Genomic DNA, 19,348 nt, shown 5'->3' with positions numbered 1-19,348 from the left:
ATGACCTAATCTTTCAACTTAACCAACACACTATACTAATACACTTTATTTAAGTCGTAATGTGTCCAAATAACTTAATTAGGTCTATTTACCTCAGAATATGTCACAAATTATTGATTGACTAATGATTATCTCATTCACTGGCTGTTAGTTAGTTGTGACGTTTGATGATTATTTGACATCTTAAGTGTAAACAGTAATAAGTAAGAGTGTATGAAATTTTATAATACATTTTTTTTATAATACTTCTTCATCCCACTCACTCCTCTCCTTTCCATTGCTTTGCTTACAAACCTGCTTTGTTATTGCTAAATGTGTAAATTAATAACTGTTTTCCATGTCAAGTTAAAAAGATGACACAACTCTGTGTCAGTGTTGCAAAAAAGTGAGTTTTTGCAGGTTGAAGTTCTGATTGTGTCTGTAACAACAGACAACAAACACCAAAGTGCTTTTGCTTTTTTATTGTAATTTTCTGATGCAATGTGTTTTGAACAGAAGTTTTTATTATTGTTGGTTTCATCAGCACATTTAATATATTACTGCTCCCAACTACAAACTGCAGCTCAGTAAGATTAGATTTTCGCTCTGCTTCCCATTTCTTCATTCCACATCCATGACAACACTGTTTGTTTTTTTGTAAAGCCAGTTTTAGACAACAACCTATCTGAGTGGACATTACCAGCACTCCACGTGCCATTAATGGCCTTTACTTGTGATTTTCATTTGATGCCTGACCTTGAATCAAGTCAAATAATTAACTCCACCAAAATTGGTTTCTAAATAAGTTCAGCAAAAATATGAAGACAGAGTTCTGCTGTCAGGTGTAGCTTCAGTCATAACTTGTCATAACTTAAAAAAAAACATTAATCCACTCTGAATTTCGTCTAAGGAGCGTGGAAAGAAAGCAACCTTTTCCCTGTGTGTGGGACAACTCCCACTAGGGATTAAATACCTGGGACTCTCCACCATTTGGTTCTAGAAGACCAAAGAAGCTTCTCGAATGAGAGGTGAAACCTCTTTAAAAAAATTAAAGTAGTCCAGCTGCTTTCTCTCCTGGATGACTGAGAGACCACACAGACACACTTTGACTGTCTTTGAGGCCCATTTTCAGCCACCATCACTCCATGGGCGAATTGATCTTGTTAGCACATCTGCAACCTGGGTCAAATGGTTTTAGTTTGGGTTTTGCACCCTATCATCATATTTTTGTTCTAGGAAATTAGTAAAGTTTATTCCATTGAAGAAATGACAAAAACTTGAAGATTTATTCAAGAAGACCTATTACCTTTTTCACACAAAAAAACCATAGTGTGGCTTTTATGGTCTGTATTTACTAAAACTGCCAGTTGAGATCCTGTGAGTCACCTGTACTTGTCCTTTTATTCACGCTGTTAAATAACATGTTATTTTTTTCTCCATGTATTCGCCTTTCTTGGCCGTGTTTGGACTGTAATCAACTGCACAAAGACTGATACTTCAGATTAGTGGCTATGAAAACAGTCTGTGCTTGAAACTCTTGCAGTCATATGAATAATGCGTTTTTACAGAACTGTATGCAGTCCTGGCAGAAAAAACCCCCCAAAACAAGAGGTATATCTTAAACTCAGATTGTTTTGATTGTTTGGGGTTCCCAGGAGAAAGCTTCTTCTCTCTAAAGAGAACATGGCAACAAGGCTTAAATTTGAAATGCTGCATCTCAATAAACCACAAGAAAGCTGGAACAATGTCAGATGACACCAAAGTGGAGGTCTTTGTCCACAATGCACAGCACCACATTTGGAGGAAACCAAACACAGCATATCAGCACAAACAGCTCATAACAGCTATAAAGCACAATGGTGGAGGGGTGATGATTTGGGCTTGTTTTACAGCCACGGGACCTGTACAATATTTTGAACTGAACAAGAAGTCAGACATACAACAGAGCGGCTGAAAAATAAAAGAATCAAGTTGTTGCAATAGTCCAGTCAGACCTCAACCTGATTACAATGCTGTGGTGAGGTCTTATGAGAGCTGCTCATGAACACCTGAACTTGTTTTATACACTGATACTATATGAAATTTGTGTTTTTAGAACTCCCTTGTGCTTCTTTGCACAAAAGGGAAAGGAAACAAAGTTTGGGGGGGGGGGGGTGTTTTTTTTTTTTTACACACTAAACCCATCTTTTTTCTACAGGGAGATGGAGCCAGATGCTGAGGAGGAGAGCTTTACCTGCAGTCCTCATCAGCCTACAGAGGATGCTGACAACCAGAAGAACTCCACTAGGGCCAGCCAGGCTGGCCTCAACAGCAATGCTATCCACATTCCTGTCACCATCACTGCCCCGCCTGGAGAAACCACCATCATACCCAGTGAGCATAGTGTGTTACTGACATGGGAGGTGGGGAAGGATAGGGAGGTTAAACATATTTGTGTTATATTAGTTACTTATCACTGTGTTACAAAGTTCAATCAAAAGTCACCACATCTCGTGATTAGCAAAGAATCAAATGAGTGAGTAGACTTTTATCACACATATAAAAGCAGCCAAATATCCTAAAACACAAAATGAGCTGTCAAAAAGCACAGTTTTATTTCAGCTGACGATGAAGCCCACACGCTTTGAAAAAATCATGCCATAACACCTGTGTTTGGATGACTTTTTTTTTACCTTTTTAATCTGAAGGAGGAAAATTTAACTTTTTTATTCAGAAATACTGCATCTCGTCAAGGTGTCTGTAGAAGTATGTGTACTTGTTTGTGAGCTAAGTTAATATTCTTCCATGTGCGAAAAACAGTTTTTCATAACATAGCTGTCACACTTAATCTTGACCCTGCAACCACGATCTTATGAGAAATGTCTAATTAGTGAAATGATGTGTTGCATATTTCTGTGAAGCACAGCTATAAAATGCCTAAAGAAACTAAAAGCCTGCATTTAACATCCATAGAAAATACCTCACTTGTTACGGTCTGTGCTTCTTTGAGCTAAATGAGCGTATTTGTTTTTGCGCATCAGTGAACAACATCGACTGTGACAACCTCCAGCTCAGTGAGGAGAAGAAAGATCTGGAAGAGGACGAGGCAGCTAATGGGCCTCGGCAGATCCTTCCCTACAGCTCAATGTTCATCTTTGGCCAAACAAACCCGTAAGTTGTGAGGTGACTCAGCGGACTGGCGTGGGATTAGCATAAACAGCATATTGAGAATTAAAAGCTTTAATTGATTTCATTCAGATTCCTCTTTAAAGCACTGAAACAGTCAGTGGTTTGCTTATGTCTGACTCTTTAGTGGTTAATAACGAATCGCCGTTATTCTCACTTGTCATGCTTAAATAAATCCTTTCTCTTTGGGGTATTTCATGCCTCACCTACACACAAAGGCAACAGTCACTCCCAGAAGTGGAGCTCTGGGTGTAGCTTCAATTTGGAGTCATTTTCTCTGTGAGGACCTGTTTTGGGGAGGAAAGCAGCAACTGCAAATATACAGTACTGTGCAAACGTTCTTGAACCATCCCTCATTTGTTTTAAATTTGCTTACAAGCAGTTTCTTGTAATTTCTTTTAAAGTGGTCACGGGCAATATTTTCCAGGCTTTCCAAAGGTTTTCCAAGGCTCTTCTTTGGACATTTGCTGCTCTTTGGATCCTTTTCTCTTTACCCAATTAGAACATTATTTCTTGTGCATCCTGGGGTAAATTCTAGCTGAGTATAAGGAAGGTGCCACCTCAAATTTGAGGCCATTGGATGCTCAAGTGGTCTCAAGATCTTATAGACAAGTGAGCTAAAGCATGGCTAGTTAAACATTTCAGCCTTAAGCTTTTAAGATTTAACACAAGAATTGAATCATAGTCAGAAGCAGTGACCATAGCACAAAATGCAGATGCTATAGTAATGCTAATGCTATAAATTAAAAAAAATATATAAATAGTAATGCTATAAATACGCAGATGCTCTATAGCTCTGTGAACTCAGCTGATGATGAGTACGGCATAGTTCAGCGGCAGATTCATTCCCTACCTTCATGTATTGTTTTGGATATGCGTATGTCCACAGCCTGTTATGGAAGGATGTCACCTGAAAGTACCTTGTGAGCTGTCACTGCTAAGCGTGTAGTACATTTGCTCGTGTTTGTGCGCACGTGTGTTTATATGTTGGTCTTGCAGGGTGCGACGGCTGTGTCACTATGTGGTCAACCTACGCTACTTTGAAATGTGCATCCTGACGGTCATTACCATGAGCAGCATCGCCCTGGCAGCTGAGGACCCCGTGCAAGCCAATGCGACGCGCAACGATGTGAGTCAGGCCTACATCAAGACTTCATAAATAAACATCTGGAAGTACACAATAAACACACTTGTTGTCAGACAGATAAACACACATGGACAAGTATATGCATGAAAACATGCAGGCTAGCACAGGCCGGATGAGGATTCACACATAAACACGTCTCATTTGGGCTGACTGACTGATTCATTTGGACCAATTGAGAAGTTCTTCCTAACAGGATGTGACAGTTTATCCATGTTGAGGAATGAGTGGTAGGAGGCACAAAAACAAACTTTTAATCATTTCTTGGTGAAATAACTGATTCACAAGTGGTCCAGAGCCAAAAATCCAGTAACTGTCCTGTTTTTGTATTCTTTACATCCCTGTGTGATATGTTAGCCCATGCTGGGAATAAGGATGATTTTTGTTTTTGTTTTGACAGACGAGCACAGCTAGTTAGTATTGTAGTCAGGGGTGCAGAGGGAAACTGTGTGTCTGTGTGTGTGTGTGTGTCTGTGTGTGTGTGTGTGTAATTAATTTTTTGGTGAGTGTGTGTGCCTGTTGTGAGGTGTTAAGGTAATGTGTATCTACGCAGTACAGCGCAAAGCTGACAGAGTCTGAGATCTTTGGCAGGACATAGGAACACGTTGTGCATATCTGGTCCATTCTTACACACACATACACACACACACCCTTTCAAAGACTGAAAGCGTCTGTCACTGGGTCTGTTAGTGAGTCATTTTAAAGGATATTTTCTTATTGCTTAACTTTTTGCAGGTTCTCAAGTACCTGGATTATGTCTTCACTGGAGTCTTCACCTTTGAGATGGTGATTAAGGTGAGAAGGATGGAAAAATCAAGGTACATTTTCATTTGAGCCGCATGAGCTATGGAAACCTGCTGTGCAAGATTTTGGACATTTTCAAGTCAAACATCTACAACGTCTGTGGTGAGCTAAATGTAAAGGTTGCCTTGATCAACACTCAACAAGGCTAAAAACACAATCACAAAGTAATAAAACTACATTGACACTTTCTCCAAAAATATTGCATTGGTATAATACTTGATAGCCGCCTTGATCGCTAAAATACAGAAAACTATTTGATGCATGCATCATCAAAAAAAAGCATATTCAGAAGCAAGCATGTCACTCCCATAATGAGCTGCTTACATCCTATTGCCTATTGCCTTTAACTGTTCTTTTACAATGTGTAGCATGTCTTTCTCTACTTTGATAGTGGTATTTTTTAAGCTGCTGCAAGAACCAAAATAATCCAAGTCAGAGTCCTGGAGATTTAAACCTAAAACAGAGGCCAGACACCCCGCTACAAGGAAGAATATTTGGGTTTTGCATCACTTAATAATGTAAACTGGCTCACAGATTTCTCCATAATAATTAGTCCAATTAGGAAGCAGCAGGAATAGTTTCATGACAGACATTATTTTCTATCGGCTTGAAGATACTGTCCTTTTCTGGATATATGCACTGTTTACTTATATAGCATAAGATACATATAAATCTGTTTCAGTTTGGGTTTTTTTTATCTATTAAGGATTTGTTTCATAATGAGCTTTTGTCATTTTTAATCAAATTTAGCTTGTTAGATTTATTTTTACTTTATGCTTTTGACCTGCTTATAACCACATCTGAAAAGGCCAGCAAACTGTGGATAGCATGTCACTGACATCACTAATTGGCTTTGTGGTTTTACGTGGAGATAACACTCCATCCTAATGTGTCTAATTTAATTCTGTAATTCCATCACTCTCTGTGACTCCAGATGATTGACCTGGGACTGCTTCTCCACCCTGGCTCTTATTTCCGTGACCTGTGGAATATTCTGGACTTCATCGTGGTCAGCGGAGCTCTGGTGGCCTTTGCCTGCTCGTGAGTCAACTTTCCCTTGAATTATTTTCTGTTCATTATTTTATCATCCCAGCAGTGCTTGAATATAATGTACACCAACCACATAACAAGATGTGGAAACCATCATCATTAAAACACCAAATGGTTTGTTTTTTTATGCCTCTTCTCAACTATCCAGTGGACAAGCATTATGAATTTTAATGTGCTCGTCTTATTGTTTTCCCATGAATTCCAAGACTTTTGTGTTGCCCAGCGGTTATTTTGCTGCCATGACTATGTCAAACTCTGCTTTCATTGTTACATAAAGTCTTCACAGCCCCTCCCTGCTAGTTGGCTAATAGGTCATGCACAATTTGGCTGATAGGTTTAAGGCTCAGGTGGAGACAGAAGGAGGACTGTCAGGCTCTAGCTGCCATCTAGTTTGTACTTTGGATTTAATGCCTTATACAGAATCTGCTTTTTGAATATTAGTTTTCTTTTTAATAGAGTAGAAGTTTAAACATAGTATGGATCATAGACTGTATATAAAACACTGCATCAACTTATTTACATTGTGCATGAATTATATATGAATGAGTTTAGGGAAGGTAACAATGTTTGCACACATCTTTTCTACACATTCTGTAAAATGTTTATAATGTCATTTACTAGTTTTAAGTCTTATTTAATATTGTCAGGTATTTATTTTAAATATATGGTGACATTTATAGTTGGATTGATGATAAAGAAGGCCATTACCACCTTGTCATAGACAATTCACTAGAATGCTCATGTTTAGGCTTCAAAACAATGGCGTAAACCATAGGTGTCAAACTCTGGCCCGCGGGCCAAATTTGGCCCACAGCCTAATTACATTTGGCCCGCGAAGCCATACCAAATTACGATTAGAGCTGGCCTACTGGTATTATACAGCTAATATATATATTGTTTAATATTAAGCTTTGCTTGTTCCATATTCAGTTTTTCAGCAAAACGTGTTTAAGTCCATAAGAAAAGATTCATTCTTATATCTGGAGGAAGATTTTTTTTTTCAATAAATATTAATGTTAGCCCACGACTTTGTTCCAGTTTTGAATTTTGGCCCACTTTGTATTTGAGTTTGACACCCCTGGCGTAAACCATTAGTTGATAATATGGTGGCCATGTTTTGTCCATTTTTTATATACAGTCAATGGCATGGTTATAAGAACCACGCTGTTTACAGTGTTGTGAGAAAGTATTTGCCCCCTTCCTGATTTCTTATTTTTTGCACATTTGTACATGTTTCAGATCAAATAAATTTTAATTGCAAATAACCCCACGTAATTACAAAATTCATTTGTCTGTTTTTTCAGATGATGATTTCATTTATGAATGGGAAAGTTATCCAAACCTACCTGGCCCTATGTGAAAAAGTAACCTGAAATCAAGTGTTTACGATACGTGGCAATGAGTTTTTCATTCGCTGTGGAGGAATTTTGGCTCACTCTTCTTTGCTGAATTGTTTTGATTCAGCCACTTTGGAGGGTTTTCGAGCATAAACGGCCTGTTTAATGTCATGCAATTTGATTGAAGTCCAGACTTTGACTAGGCCACCCCAAAACCTCCTTTTCTTGTCTGGATTTTTTGAGCCGTTCAGATGTGGACTCACTGAATATCCCAAGTTAACTTGAGTTACGTTTGTCTCGTCAGTCTACAGAATATTTTGTCAAAAGTCTTGGACACCATCAAGATGTTTTCTGTCAAATGTGAAATGAGCTTTTGTGTTCTTGTTGGCTAGCAGTGGTTTTTTCCTTGAACACTCCCATGGGTTTTTCCCAGTATCTATCTTATTTTTAAATTATGAACTCTGACCTTAACTGATGCAAGTGAGTCCTGCGGTTCTTTAGATGTTGTTCTGGGTTGTTTTGTGGCCTCCTTGATAAGTCATCAATGCACTCTTGAAGTACTTTTGATAGGCTGGTCACTCCTGAAGGTTCAGCACTGTTATAAGTTTTCTCCATTTGTGGATAATGGGTCTCAGCGTGATTCGCGGGAGCTCTAAAGCCTTAGAAATGGCTTTGTGACCCATTCCAGAGTTATAGATGTCACTGACTTTGTTTCTCAGCTGTTTCTTTCAGCTGTGCCACGATGTGATGTGGTTAATCACAGAAAGATTCATGATTTAACAAGCGGGACACTTTTTTTCACATAGAGCCAGTTAGTTTTGCATAGCTTTCCCCCCTTAATCAATGAAATAATAGTAATGTAAAAACTACATTTTGCATTTACTTGGGTTATTTTTATTTAATACAAAATTTTAGGTAAAAGAAGACACTTTTTTATTTTATAACCTGCCCTTAGATACTGTGGTGTAAGTCAAAATTAAATCCCCACTTGCACTGTAATCTGAGTGGAGTTGACTCCTTATTGGTGAGCATTCTTACTGGTATCAGTAGAATTATTCTTGTTACCTGTATTTCAGTATATCTCAGTATACAACTGGTTTGGAAATCATGTAAATAAATGTTTTCCAAAGCCAGAGGAGTTCTGGGTCTCTTGAGAAAGCTGGTGATCACACATTTTGTTTTGAACAATGTTTTCAGGGTTTTTTGCCACTATATCACACACTGACTGAAACTCTCTACAGTTGCCTCTCACCTGTGTGTTTTTCTTTGTACCGCTTTCTGTCTCTGATTTCTCTTTTTCCCTTTTTTTGTCTTTTGCCAGCACTAGGTTGATGCTTGTCTCTGTCTTTTATCTGTTGCTGACTCTTTCTCTGTATTTTCTCTGTCACTTTTTCTCTTTCTTCTTTGTTTTCTGGCTTGGATTGCTTTCAGGAGCCTTATGGGGTAATGCCTGCTCTTTCTGCCAGTCTGTCTGTTTATTCATGTGCATATCTGCCCGTTTGAATCAGTTTTTGTCCACCTTAGCTCGTGGTATTTTCAGCAAGGTGTTGTTTTTTGTCTTCTCACAGCTAAATGTTTTGCACAAATGTCATATTTTGTTACTTTCTATTTTTATCATCGCCACCACAGTCACAATTAAAGACATTGCATTTCCTCTGTTTGTGTTATGTAACTATGTTTGTGTTACATCTGTATTCGGGTTACATAAGAGCAATTACCCGTTTTCCATTTATTGGACATATTTTATGTGTGTTAGAAGCTACAATGTACACAGTGCACAGTGGAGCAGTGCTGAGATTGAACAAAACACTGCTTCAAAAACATATCAGACGTTTGAGCTTTCATAGGGTGATTCAGGTCATTATGAACACAAAGAAACTGAATGATGCTGCTTTTGATAACGACGCAAATAAATAAACGAGCTAAATAAAAACTGTTAAACAGAGTGAATGATAGATGAAGGATTTTCTTACCAATAATGCACAGTTAATGATATTCAGGAGTTATCAAATTGAACCCCTTCATCCCTCCATTCAGCTTTCACTTCCTGTCTGGCATTTTGTTTCTCCCGTCAGCTCTGTAATCAGCTCTCATTCACACCAATCAACCATGTAAGAGGCTCCATTCACAGCACCAGGTGGATAGATGTGATACCTGACAACCTACATTTAATTTTTATTTAGATCTTATTTTCATACTTAATCTAAACACAGGAAAAAGGAAGGCAAGTTGTAAACCTGTTACACAAAAATGTCTGTTTTGAAACATCCAACACTGCTTTGTGTTTTTGCAGGCGCTTACTTTAGGATTAATGTCTAGATATGAAATCATTTTATATATTAATATTGTGTTTCAACTGAAAGGTCAAAATGTATTTAAAAACTGTGATAACTCAGTAGTTGTTTATTCACACCAACTTTTTCTGTTTTCATGGAAATTTATAGTTTGAAAATGATTTTTAATCTCACTTAAAAAGCTGTGTTTTGTCATAAAGAAAGAAGACAGACTCGAGGTCTTTATGTGTCCATAGTATAAAACCTGACCTGTAGCAACTTTAGGAAAATTAGGCACCGAACATTATATCTAATGGCCAGCAGGTGGCGACTCCTTTGGTTCCAAAAATAAGTGCAGCTATATTGAAGGTTATGAGAAAATGCATGTATTCATTGCGTGATCTGTGACCTTAATGAACATTTTCTTGATGAGATTAAGCTCTCAATTGCTGGTTTTTAGTCTTATTTAATACTGTATGATGTTAATTTTGAAAATTATGGCACTCACTATTAGTAAAAAGGACAATAAAGCTTTAGTAATTGAATAATTACTCGTTTTTGAGCGAGAAATGCTCAGCTCTCAGACAGGTCCACAGCTTGATTATCACTTTCAAGTGAGATGGCTACGGCAAAACCGCTCTGCTTGAGGCTTCAAAACAGTAGTCCACAAACTAATGGGTGATGGTACTGTTGCTACATGCGTCTTTTATATACAATTTGTGGAGAGCAAGCTAACATGTAGCCACTAATCAGCCACAGCTTAAAAATGATAAAACTGCCAAACAATTGTATTCACAGAAAATGTAAAACTCAAAGACACATATTTACAAAATGTTTTTATTTGCTTCAGAAATGGTTAAATGCAAATATCAGTATAACACTCTGTAACATTATTACCTTTATTATTATTATGTTGCAGTTTATACTAATTTTCTAAAATATTTTCCGCAGCAGTAGTAATGCACCACATGATCAGAGTATAGCTGCATTGGTGTCTTGGCTCCATACCCATGATCTTCAGCATACTAAAACACTGCAATGTAACAATATTACTGTAGGACCACAATTCTTAACTCCAGAGTATATGTAGTCAGTCATGACATTATAATCATCTTCATGTCATCAGTTTGATTTTCCCTCATATTCAGTATCCACAAACACTATTTCTTCCAAATATTTTATCCAGCTTATCTTGCTTTAAAAGGGTGTTTACTTTAAATTTACTTAAAAGTCACTTTTTTGTCTCTTATCTTTGTTTTCTTTTGATGTGTTTTGAAAACCACAAAAATTGTCACTATATCATCACGCCTCAGTGATATCTGTGTAAAGTGTTTATTTTGCTCTGTCTTGCTTTACATGCTGCTGTCTGTCTTTGTGTATTGTCTGCGTGCATATGCTTATCATTTCTTTTCCCCATCAGATCGCAACAAAGCGTGGCCAGGTGGGAATTGTCAGTATCTACTTTTTTTCTTTTTAACCCCTCGTACCATTTTGCCCTCCTCCTGTGAAACACAAAACATTCCTCTTATCAGCCTCCGAGGTTTACGTTGTCGCCCTTCATCCCAAAGTGCTTGGGATGTGACTCCCTTCCCTCCTCGCTTTCCCTCCCTTTTATAAACCTTTTCTCCTGTCCCAGTATTGGGACATCAAGACAAAAAGGAAATATTGGGAGCTCTCCCTCATAGCTTTCAGAAGTTAATCAACACACAGACGGGGATTTGGGCTGCAGGAATCTGAAACTCAGGTTATCAGTTGTATCAAAGCTTAAGTCCTTACCTATCCTCTCAGTTTTTTCTTTTAATCATGACTAAAGTCAATTTAATCGGTTAAATATCCAAGAGATTACCAACCTCCACCTTCATCTCTTCTTCTTTATGCCTATGGAATTAGAGGGCAGCCAATAAAGGATTATAGCTTCTCTCATGAATTCACCTTAAATATTTTTTTTTTAATTTGTTCCTCACAGCCTGTCGTGTTTGTAAGGAAAATCACAATAGACATCTGTTTTTCTCTGTTAAAAGAGAGTTTTTGCTTTGTTAATATTTGTTTTTGAAAAAGACAGAATTTTAGAGTATGCCATATTTTTAACCTTTTAAAAATGTTTCTGAATAAATGGAAGTAGCAGATCGGGCTACACTGGGTGAAGAGTGTGTTAACAGTGTCCTCTTGCAATGTTGTAGATTTGAAAATACTCCCATTAGTAGAAATCAAAGTGGAAAATGGAGAAAATATGCAAACCAGCTGCTGCTATGCACTAGAGGCTCTAAATGAACACTAGAAAGGCTGACCTACGATACGGATTGTGTTTTTTAAAATGTGATTTTGACCTGCATTTTCAGCTTTTGCTAATAGTCAAAGAAAACCTTCACTATTATCATTAAAATGGGAAATAATAAGCCAAACATACATTATACAAAATTCCTCAAGAACTTTGAATCCTCTGTAAATTTTGAAACAGATAGCAGGAGCTTTGCGCATCCGATTTTGCTGATGCAGCAAAATCTGCAACGTCAGATGTTACGTGTCTGAACAGGAAATCTTCTCTTTCATGAGCGAGCAGCAGCTACAGAAGTTAAGCTACTCCAGATGACCTCATGTGTGGCTGCTGAATACGTTGCAATCACCGCTGCATCGACATGAAAACACAAACTCCCCACCCCTGCCCAACTCATGCTCGCATTTCATCTTCCTCCCCCCCGTGGCGCTTCTGAAAGCTATTGGGAGACTGTTCATGCCATCTCAATGTGTTGAGGTCCTTAAAAAGCAGGACTGGCATTGACTTTGCAAATTGCATGCCAGAGTATCCAAGTTATCCAAGCATGAGAGCCGCATGCCGTTTTGTTAGTTTTTTTTATTGAGAATTTGAAAGGCCCCCGGAGCCAGAATATTTTGGAACCATGCTTCTCTCCGGTTTGAGTTCTGTCCTTCCCTCGCCAGTCACCACATATTAAAAAAATAGCTATGTTCATATTCTGGTGGGTTTCTCTGAGTCCCCTAGTCCCTAATAACAATCCTTTCTTTTTAATGAGACCCTGTAAAGCACTGACATACTGACCTGGGTCTGTGCGAGTGTGTCTGTGCTTCTCCAGCTACCTTAATGAGGACCATTTTCACTTTGGGAGCATCAGAGCAAGAACAATCTGTAGAGGAACTTTTTGTCCTGTCCTCACTTCTCCAAAGGTCTTTTAGGGTTGGGTTTAGACACAGTTAGGGTGGTTAAAATAGGTAAGCACACTATGGGCCAGGAAAAGGTGTTGAAGAAGGCAATACTGTATGTTACAACTTTGTAGCTTTGTTTTTACATTTTCTTTTTGTTTGCCTGTATCTTATTTTTATTCTTGCTGCAAGACTAATTCTAATGTGCCAAGAGGCTAGCCTCCAGGTAATGACCCAAAAAGAAGACACAAGAGGGAAGGATTGTGCTTTAAATTTAACGTGTATCCCCATTTTATTAATATAGTTAGGCTAGTATGCTAATGTTAAAAGCTTGTGTTATTTTTATATTATTTATATTATGTTATGGCCCGTCTAGGCGCGGCCAGACCACAACATAAAGGGTGATCCATCCCCGTCCAACCCCAAGCAGCACGTCACACACTTAATATTTTGTGACAGTGATTTATTTACAATACGTGCAGTTAAACAAAGGAAGGGAGCATTTCATAACTTCAGGGTGAACCCAAGGCCAAAACAACAAACAAAAGGTAACCTATCTCAGGAATAAACAACTTACCTACTCAAAAGAACTAAACCAAACCACAATCCCTTTCCTCCCTGCCTAACAAAAACAGGAGAAAACTGATCAAACAAAAAGACGGTCCACCCCTACATGCTCTTACATCAAGTAACATAGTGACACAGTGAACGGTCTGCCGGTTGGGTTGGGCCGAGGATGAATGAAGTGGCAGTCCCCGGCGGTCTCTTCTTATCCGCTGCCTCTCTGTCCTCAGCCAATCGGTGCGAGCCATCCACCCTGGACGCACCAATCCCGGAGGAGCACCTGGGCACTCAAATTTACATATGATTACGATCACAGTCGTAACAATATGCTTTTGGATATCTCGAACTAATAAAACTTTCCAGACAGGAGTAAACCAAAAGTTTGAGTTCTTTACAGAACTCTTCATATAAAATGCACTCTCCTGCCACTTTGTTAGGTACACCTGTTCAACTTCTAAATAAGTAACTATTCAGCCAATCACATGGCAACGACTCAGTGCATTGCATTGACATGATTGATACAACCTGCTAAACTTCAAACCAAGCATCAGAATGGGGGGAAATGTGATTTAAGTGACTGATCAACAGATATAATGAATGCTAATCTACTGGGATTTTGCCATGCAGGCAGGGTTTACAGAGAATATTCTGGAAAAGATTAAATATCCAGTGAACAGTAGTTTTCTGAGCAAAAATGCCTATTGGTGTCAAAGGTCAGGGGAGAATGGCCACACTGCTACCATGTTATAGAAAAGAAAGAGTAACACAAATATCCAGTTGTTACAACCAAGCAATGCAGAACAAGTTGATCCTTAAAGTACATGGGCGCCATGAGCAGAAGAATGCACCGCGGTAAATATAGTCTCAGGAAACTGAGACTATATATCCAAATGTTAGGCTGCTGGTGGTGTAACGGTGTAGGGGGATATTTTCTTGGTACATTTTTTTTTTACACTTTACCAATGAAACACCGCAGCCTACCCGAGTAATTTTGCTGACATTGTCCATGCCTTCTTGAGCACAGTGGTCAACAGGATAACACTCCATGTCACAAAACTCACATCTGGTTTCTTGAACATTACACTGTACTGTACTCAAGTGGTCCTCTACAGCCACCAGATTACAATCGAGTAGAGCTTCTTTGGGATGTGGTAGAACAGGAGATATGCATGATGGATATACAGTTGACACCCACAATGCGTGTCACTAATTAATTAAAAATCCTTCACACTCAAAGCCAGTGTCACTCTGTGAATGATGGCTCGACTGTATGTCATTATCATGACGGCTAGTTTTTAAACCCCCACGCTTACTTCCCATAATTAGTGAGCAAAACGTGCAACGTCTGCAGTGACAGCAGTGGTTCCTGCAAAGAAACTGCCTCCTGCACCTGCGGCAGATTCTTTGTGCATTTACTGTTAAAATGTATGATTTTGTGTGTTATTAAACAGAAACAATGCTAGTTTGTATTGTGGAAGAAGCATAGAAGGAAGCAATACCTGAAACAATTCACTACCAGACATAGTCCTTCAATGAAAACTTGAAGTATGAAATGAAAAGGGTGTAATTTCACTGTTGTCTGAATACCTTTATTTGTGGATTTTGAAGGTGGAAAAAACTGACCAAAGGAAAGAATAAAGGAAAAGAAAACAAGAACAAAGGGAAAGAAAATGAAAAGAGGCTTAAAAAGGAGTTTGGAAGAAAATACATTATAACAGGAAACAGAAAAATAAACAGAAAATACACCAAAACAAACAAAAAAGGTCAGAATCTTCAAAGAAAGAAAATATTGAATGTCAGGAAGGTGTGGAGGGAAGGGATGACTGAATGATGGAATGAAGAAGTGGAGAGAGGGCAATAAGGAAGGAAAAAGGAAAGGATTAAGAAAGGAAGGCAGGAAAGAAAGGAAGAACAGGACAATGGGAAAAGATAATAGAAGGAAATAAGGTTAGAAGGAAGAAAAAATAAAGATGGAAAGATAGAATAAGGAAAAGAAAGAATTAAGAAGGCTGGGGATGGGCTACAACAAGGGGGAGAGAAGAAGGGGAGGAAGGAAGGAAAAGAAAAAGCGATGAAAGGAAGGATATGAGGTTTGGAAGAAAGAAAGGTCAGCAGGTTTCAGGGAAACAAGGAAGGAGGGGTGTTAGGACAAGGAAGGTAGAAAAGAAGATTTGAAGAAAAGAGGCATAGTAAGGAGTTATACTGGGAGGAAAGAAGGGCATTAAGAGAAGTGAGAGGAGGGAAAGACAACAAGGAAGAAGAATAAGTGAGAAAGGGAAGAAAAGTAGGAAGGAAAAGAAGCATCAATGAAAAGACAAAAAGGATGAAATAAAAGGAAGAAAGGAAGTAGATATAGAAACAAGGAGAGGAAGGAATGACAGAAGGACAGGAGGATAAGAAGGAAGGGGGAAGGTAGAAAGGAAACATGTCTTCCCAATGTGATGTTTATGTAAAGTTTGGTCAGAAGGTTCCTTTGTAAGTGCGCATGCGCCATTAGCGTGCTGCCTGCTGTAACCCATAATTTCCTTAGGGATTAATAAAATATTCTGATTCTGAAATAAGGAAGAAAGGCAGAGAAATAGATAGGAAGGAAAGGAGCTAAGGAAAAAGGAAGGAAAACTAGGAAGGAAGATGTGGGAACAGAAAAGAGAACATAATGAGATTCACACATCTTAAAAGATGCGTGAAGTTGTAGGAATGAAAGGGAAAAAAAACAATAAAAAGAAAACAAAGCAGCCAAAGGAAAGATCAGAAAAAAGGAAAAGAAAGGGAGTAATTACAAAAGTATCTGGGTAAGAGGAGAAGACTGGTGAAGCATGTTTCTGTAGAATAACATACCTCACTCACATGCATGTGTTCTACTAACAGAATATATGCATCCTACAATATAAACCTGGTGAAGTGCAGTCAGTTCTTGTTAATGCAGCCTGAGTTGAAAGGGTTTAGAGTGTCATTGCACTACATCACCCAGACTAACTGTACTCTCAATCTGCGCAGAGGGACAAAAGGCAAGGACATCAACACTATCAAGTCCCTGAGGGTCCTCCGGGTCCTGCGGCCACTCAAGACCATTAAACGGCTGCCCAAACTGAAGGTACGGTAATCACATCTGTCACAGATCGTTCTGTAAGTCTGTAAGAAAAACCAAAAACCCACAGAGCACCCAAACAGTCCTGACCTGCCTCAAACACAAACACAGAACGCCAGAAACCTACTCTACCATATCAGATATGGAAAGTTTGATTTTTGCTTGATTTTTTGCTTAGATACTGAATTTTATATTCTGTGCCTTACACGCCTACAGTAGGCAAGTACTTGATTCTCGAAGGAGTTTTGTGGCAATTAACAATGAAACACATACTTAATGCACTGTAACACATTACACTGATGATTTCTCATTGTTTAGCCAATGTTTTATGACTTATGCAATATATTTAATCATTTGGACGTGATTGCTGCATTTGCAGTGTTAATAGTTTGGCATATTTGGTGCTCACTTACCTGTCAGTCTTGAGCTGGCAGCTATTCCTCTTTTGTTTGTGATGAATTGGCAATTATTTCAAATTGAGTTTGCAGAAACTGGATTACCGCAGAAGTGAAGTCTGTTCTTCTCTATTTGTCTTCCATCTTCATTAAAATATGTTTAAATTGTGTGTTTCTAAAAAAGAAAAAAGAAAATCACTTAATTTAAAGAAAAAAAGGTGGTGTTTTTTTATGTGGATTTACAAAAACTCCTAGGATTACATGTCGTCATTATTGGAGGTGTTGTGCTAATTATACTGAGCTTATGGAGAATTGATTACTGCAGAGAGTTTTGAAGATCTTTAAAATCAATAGTTAGAATTTATATAATATATTACCATGATACAGCTATTATAAAGATATATATTATAAATAATTACACTGGGAGCACAATGCTGTATAGAATCCTGTTTTCCTCAATTGTTGTCTCAGACACAGAAATGACAGCTTTCCTCTGCTGTGTGGACAAAAGTATGTGTCAAAAGAGGAGAGATCTGATTGGGCTAATAAAAGTGAGATGATTGAGACAGATCGAAGGTGGCAGACAGACGCCCATCCAAAGCTCTTCTTGGATACTTAGGGAGAGTGGTTTGACAGGACAGGCTGGTTAAAGTACCTCTGTCTTCACTCTGGTTTAAGAGCAGCCTCGATGGGAGTCACTCAAGTAGCAGCATATTCATTGGTTACATTGCATACATGTCAGAATGGATCGACAAAGCACTTCATCTCTCAAAGAGATCCCAGCACAAGCTGACAGAGATAGTGACAGGCACAGACTGCTGTTTGCAGGTGGGAGACGGGAAAGATATCTGGGTTTAGAACAAGGCTGACTGTGTCCACTAAGTGGCTAGTCTAGATTACATTTGATCCAGATTACTGGTGAGACTACAACAGCTTTTCATTCAGAAACAAAGCCATCTCACAGAAATCATTGGTTTAGGAATATAGTCTTTGTTTAAAGTGAATATGTCAGCATTACAAACAGAATTGAAATGTCATCCCAGTAGTGTGAATTTGTTTAGGTGATGTCTAGCAGACAGCTAGCAACTGTATCGTCCCCGTTTCTGCACCAACCTGCCCGTCAAAGCTGCTACACCTCTAATAATGCATCATTTTGAACTGTAAAATAACGTTTCAGCTGCTTCCTTATTCACAAGGGTTCACCATGTAAACATTTATTGTTCCTTTAAAGTCAGGCATTTTAACAGAGTCTCTGTGCACTGACTGTCTTTCGGAGGCAGCCTCAAGTGGCCATAAGAGGTACTGCATGTTGCTTGCCACGTTTTTTTCAGCCTGGAGGTTACAGTAGGGAAGATACACATAAATGTCTTACCATTAATTAAATCCAATTAGTTTAATTTCTATTCTATTCTCTTTATATAGTATCAATTAAAAAAAACTGCATGCTTTATTCTGTAAAGACCCTACAATGTTAGAATGAAATCACAACAATCACATGACACCCTATGAGCAAGCACCTGACAACAGTGGGAAGGAAAAACTCCCTTTTAACAGGAAGAAACCTCTCACAGAGGCAGCCATATGACGTAAAACACACAGAGAGTGAAAAGAGCCCTAATAATATGCTTTGTCAGAAAGGAAAGCTTGAAAGTTGTCTCGAGGTTGTCTCCCGAATGCAAACTGGGAGCTGGTTCCATAATAAGGGGCCTGAAAGCAGAAGGCTCTGCCTCCCATTCTACTTTCAAATACTCACAAGTAGGCCTTGAGCCTGAGAGCAAAGCACTCTGTTAGGATAATAAGGTACTGTGAGGTCTTTAGATGTGACAGGCCTGATTAGTCAAGAACTTTACAGTTCTGTGTGTGTGTGCTTGTGTGTGTGTTTCTCAGGCTGTATTCGACTGCGTTGTAAACTCTCTGAAGAACGTCCTCAACATCCTCATCGTCTACATCCTCTTCATGTTCATCTTCGCTGTGATTGCTGTTCAGCTCTTTAAGGGGAAATTTTTCTACTGCAGTGACGAGTCCAAGACCCTGGAGAAAGACTGCAGGTACGTTTATATTACTGTTTTTATTACTGTTTTTATTACTGTTTTTATTACTGTTTTCTATTCTAACTACATCTTCCTCCTTCACTTTTTTCGCCTTTTTTTGTCACATCTTTTCAACTGATTCTGTCTGCCTTCTTGCTTTCAGGGGTCAGTTTTTGGACTACGACAGGGATGAAGTAACGGCAAAGCCCAGAGTGTGGAAGAAGTATGAGTTTCACTATGATAACGTGCTGTGGGCTTTTCTAACACTCTTCACCGTCTCCACCGGAGAGGGCTGGCCAGTGTAAGTCAGGACAGCCTGCATATCATTTTCAGTAGCACCTAGATGGAGGTCCAAGTGGTTTT

General features: G+C 38.6%; 1 protein-coding gene across 10 annotated transcripts in view; it reads left to right on the top strand.

Annotated features, from left to right (window-relative positions):
- Positions 1-19,348, top strand: part of LOC146514633 (putative voltage-dependent N-type calcium channel subunit alpha-1B) — a 239,835-nt gene that overhangs the window by 175,646 nt on the left and 44,841 nt on the right. For all 10 annotated transcript variants that reach the window (XM_085164861.1, XM_085164857.1, XM_085164858.1 and 7 more), the window contains 8 exons: positions 2,177-2,352; positions 3,000-3,129; positions 4,144-4,273; positions 5,024-5,083; positions 6,027-6,133; positions 16,470-16,566; positions 18,843-19,003; positions 19,149-19,286. In XM_085164861.1, the coding sequence (XP_085020987.1) occupies positions 2,177-2,352; positions 3,000-3,129; positions 4,144-4,273; positions 5,024-5,083; positions 6,027-6,133; positions 16,470-16,566; positions 18,843-19,003; positions 19,149-19,286 (999 nt within the window). The remainder of the gene's footprint in view (positions 1-2,176; positions 2,353-2,999; positions 3,130-4,143; positions 4,274-5,023; positions 5,084-6,026; positions 6,134-16,469; positions 16,567-18,842; positions 19,004-19,148; positions 19,287-19,348) is intronic.

The sequence above is a fragment of the Neolamprologus multifasciatus genome, chromosome 7 (assembly GCF_963576455.1).
Source record: "Neolamprologus multifasciatus chromosome 7, fNeoMul1.2, whole genome shotgun sequence".
Taxonomy (NCBI): Eukaryota; Metazoa; Chordata; class Actinopteri; order Cichliformes; family Cichlidae; genus Neolamprologus; species Neolamprologus multifasciatus.
This window is presented reverse-complemented; position numbering and strand designations above follow the sequence as displayed.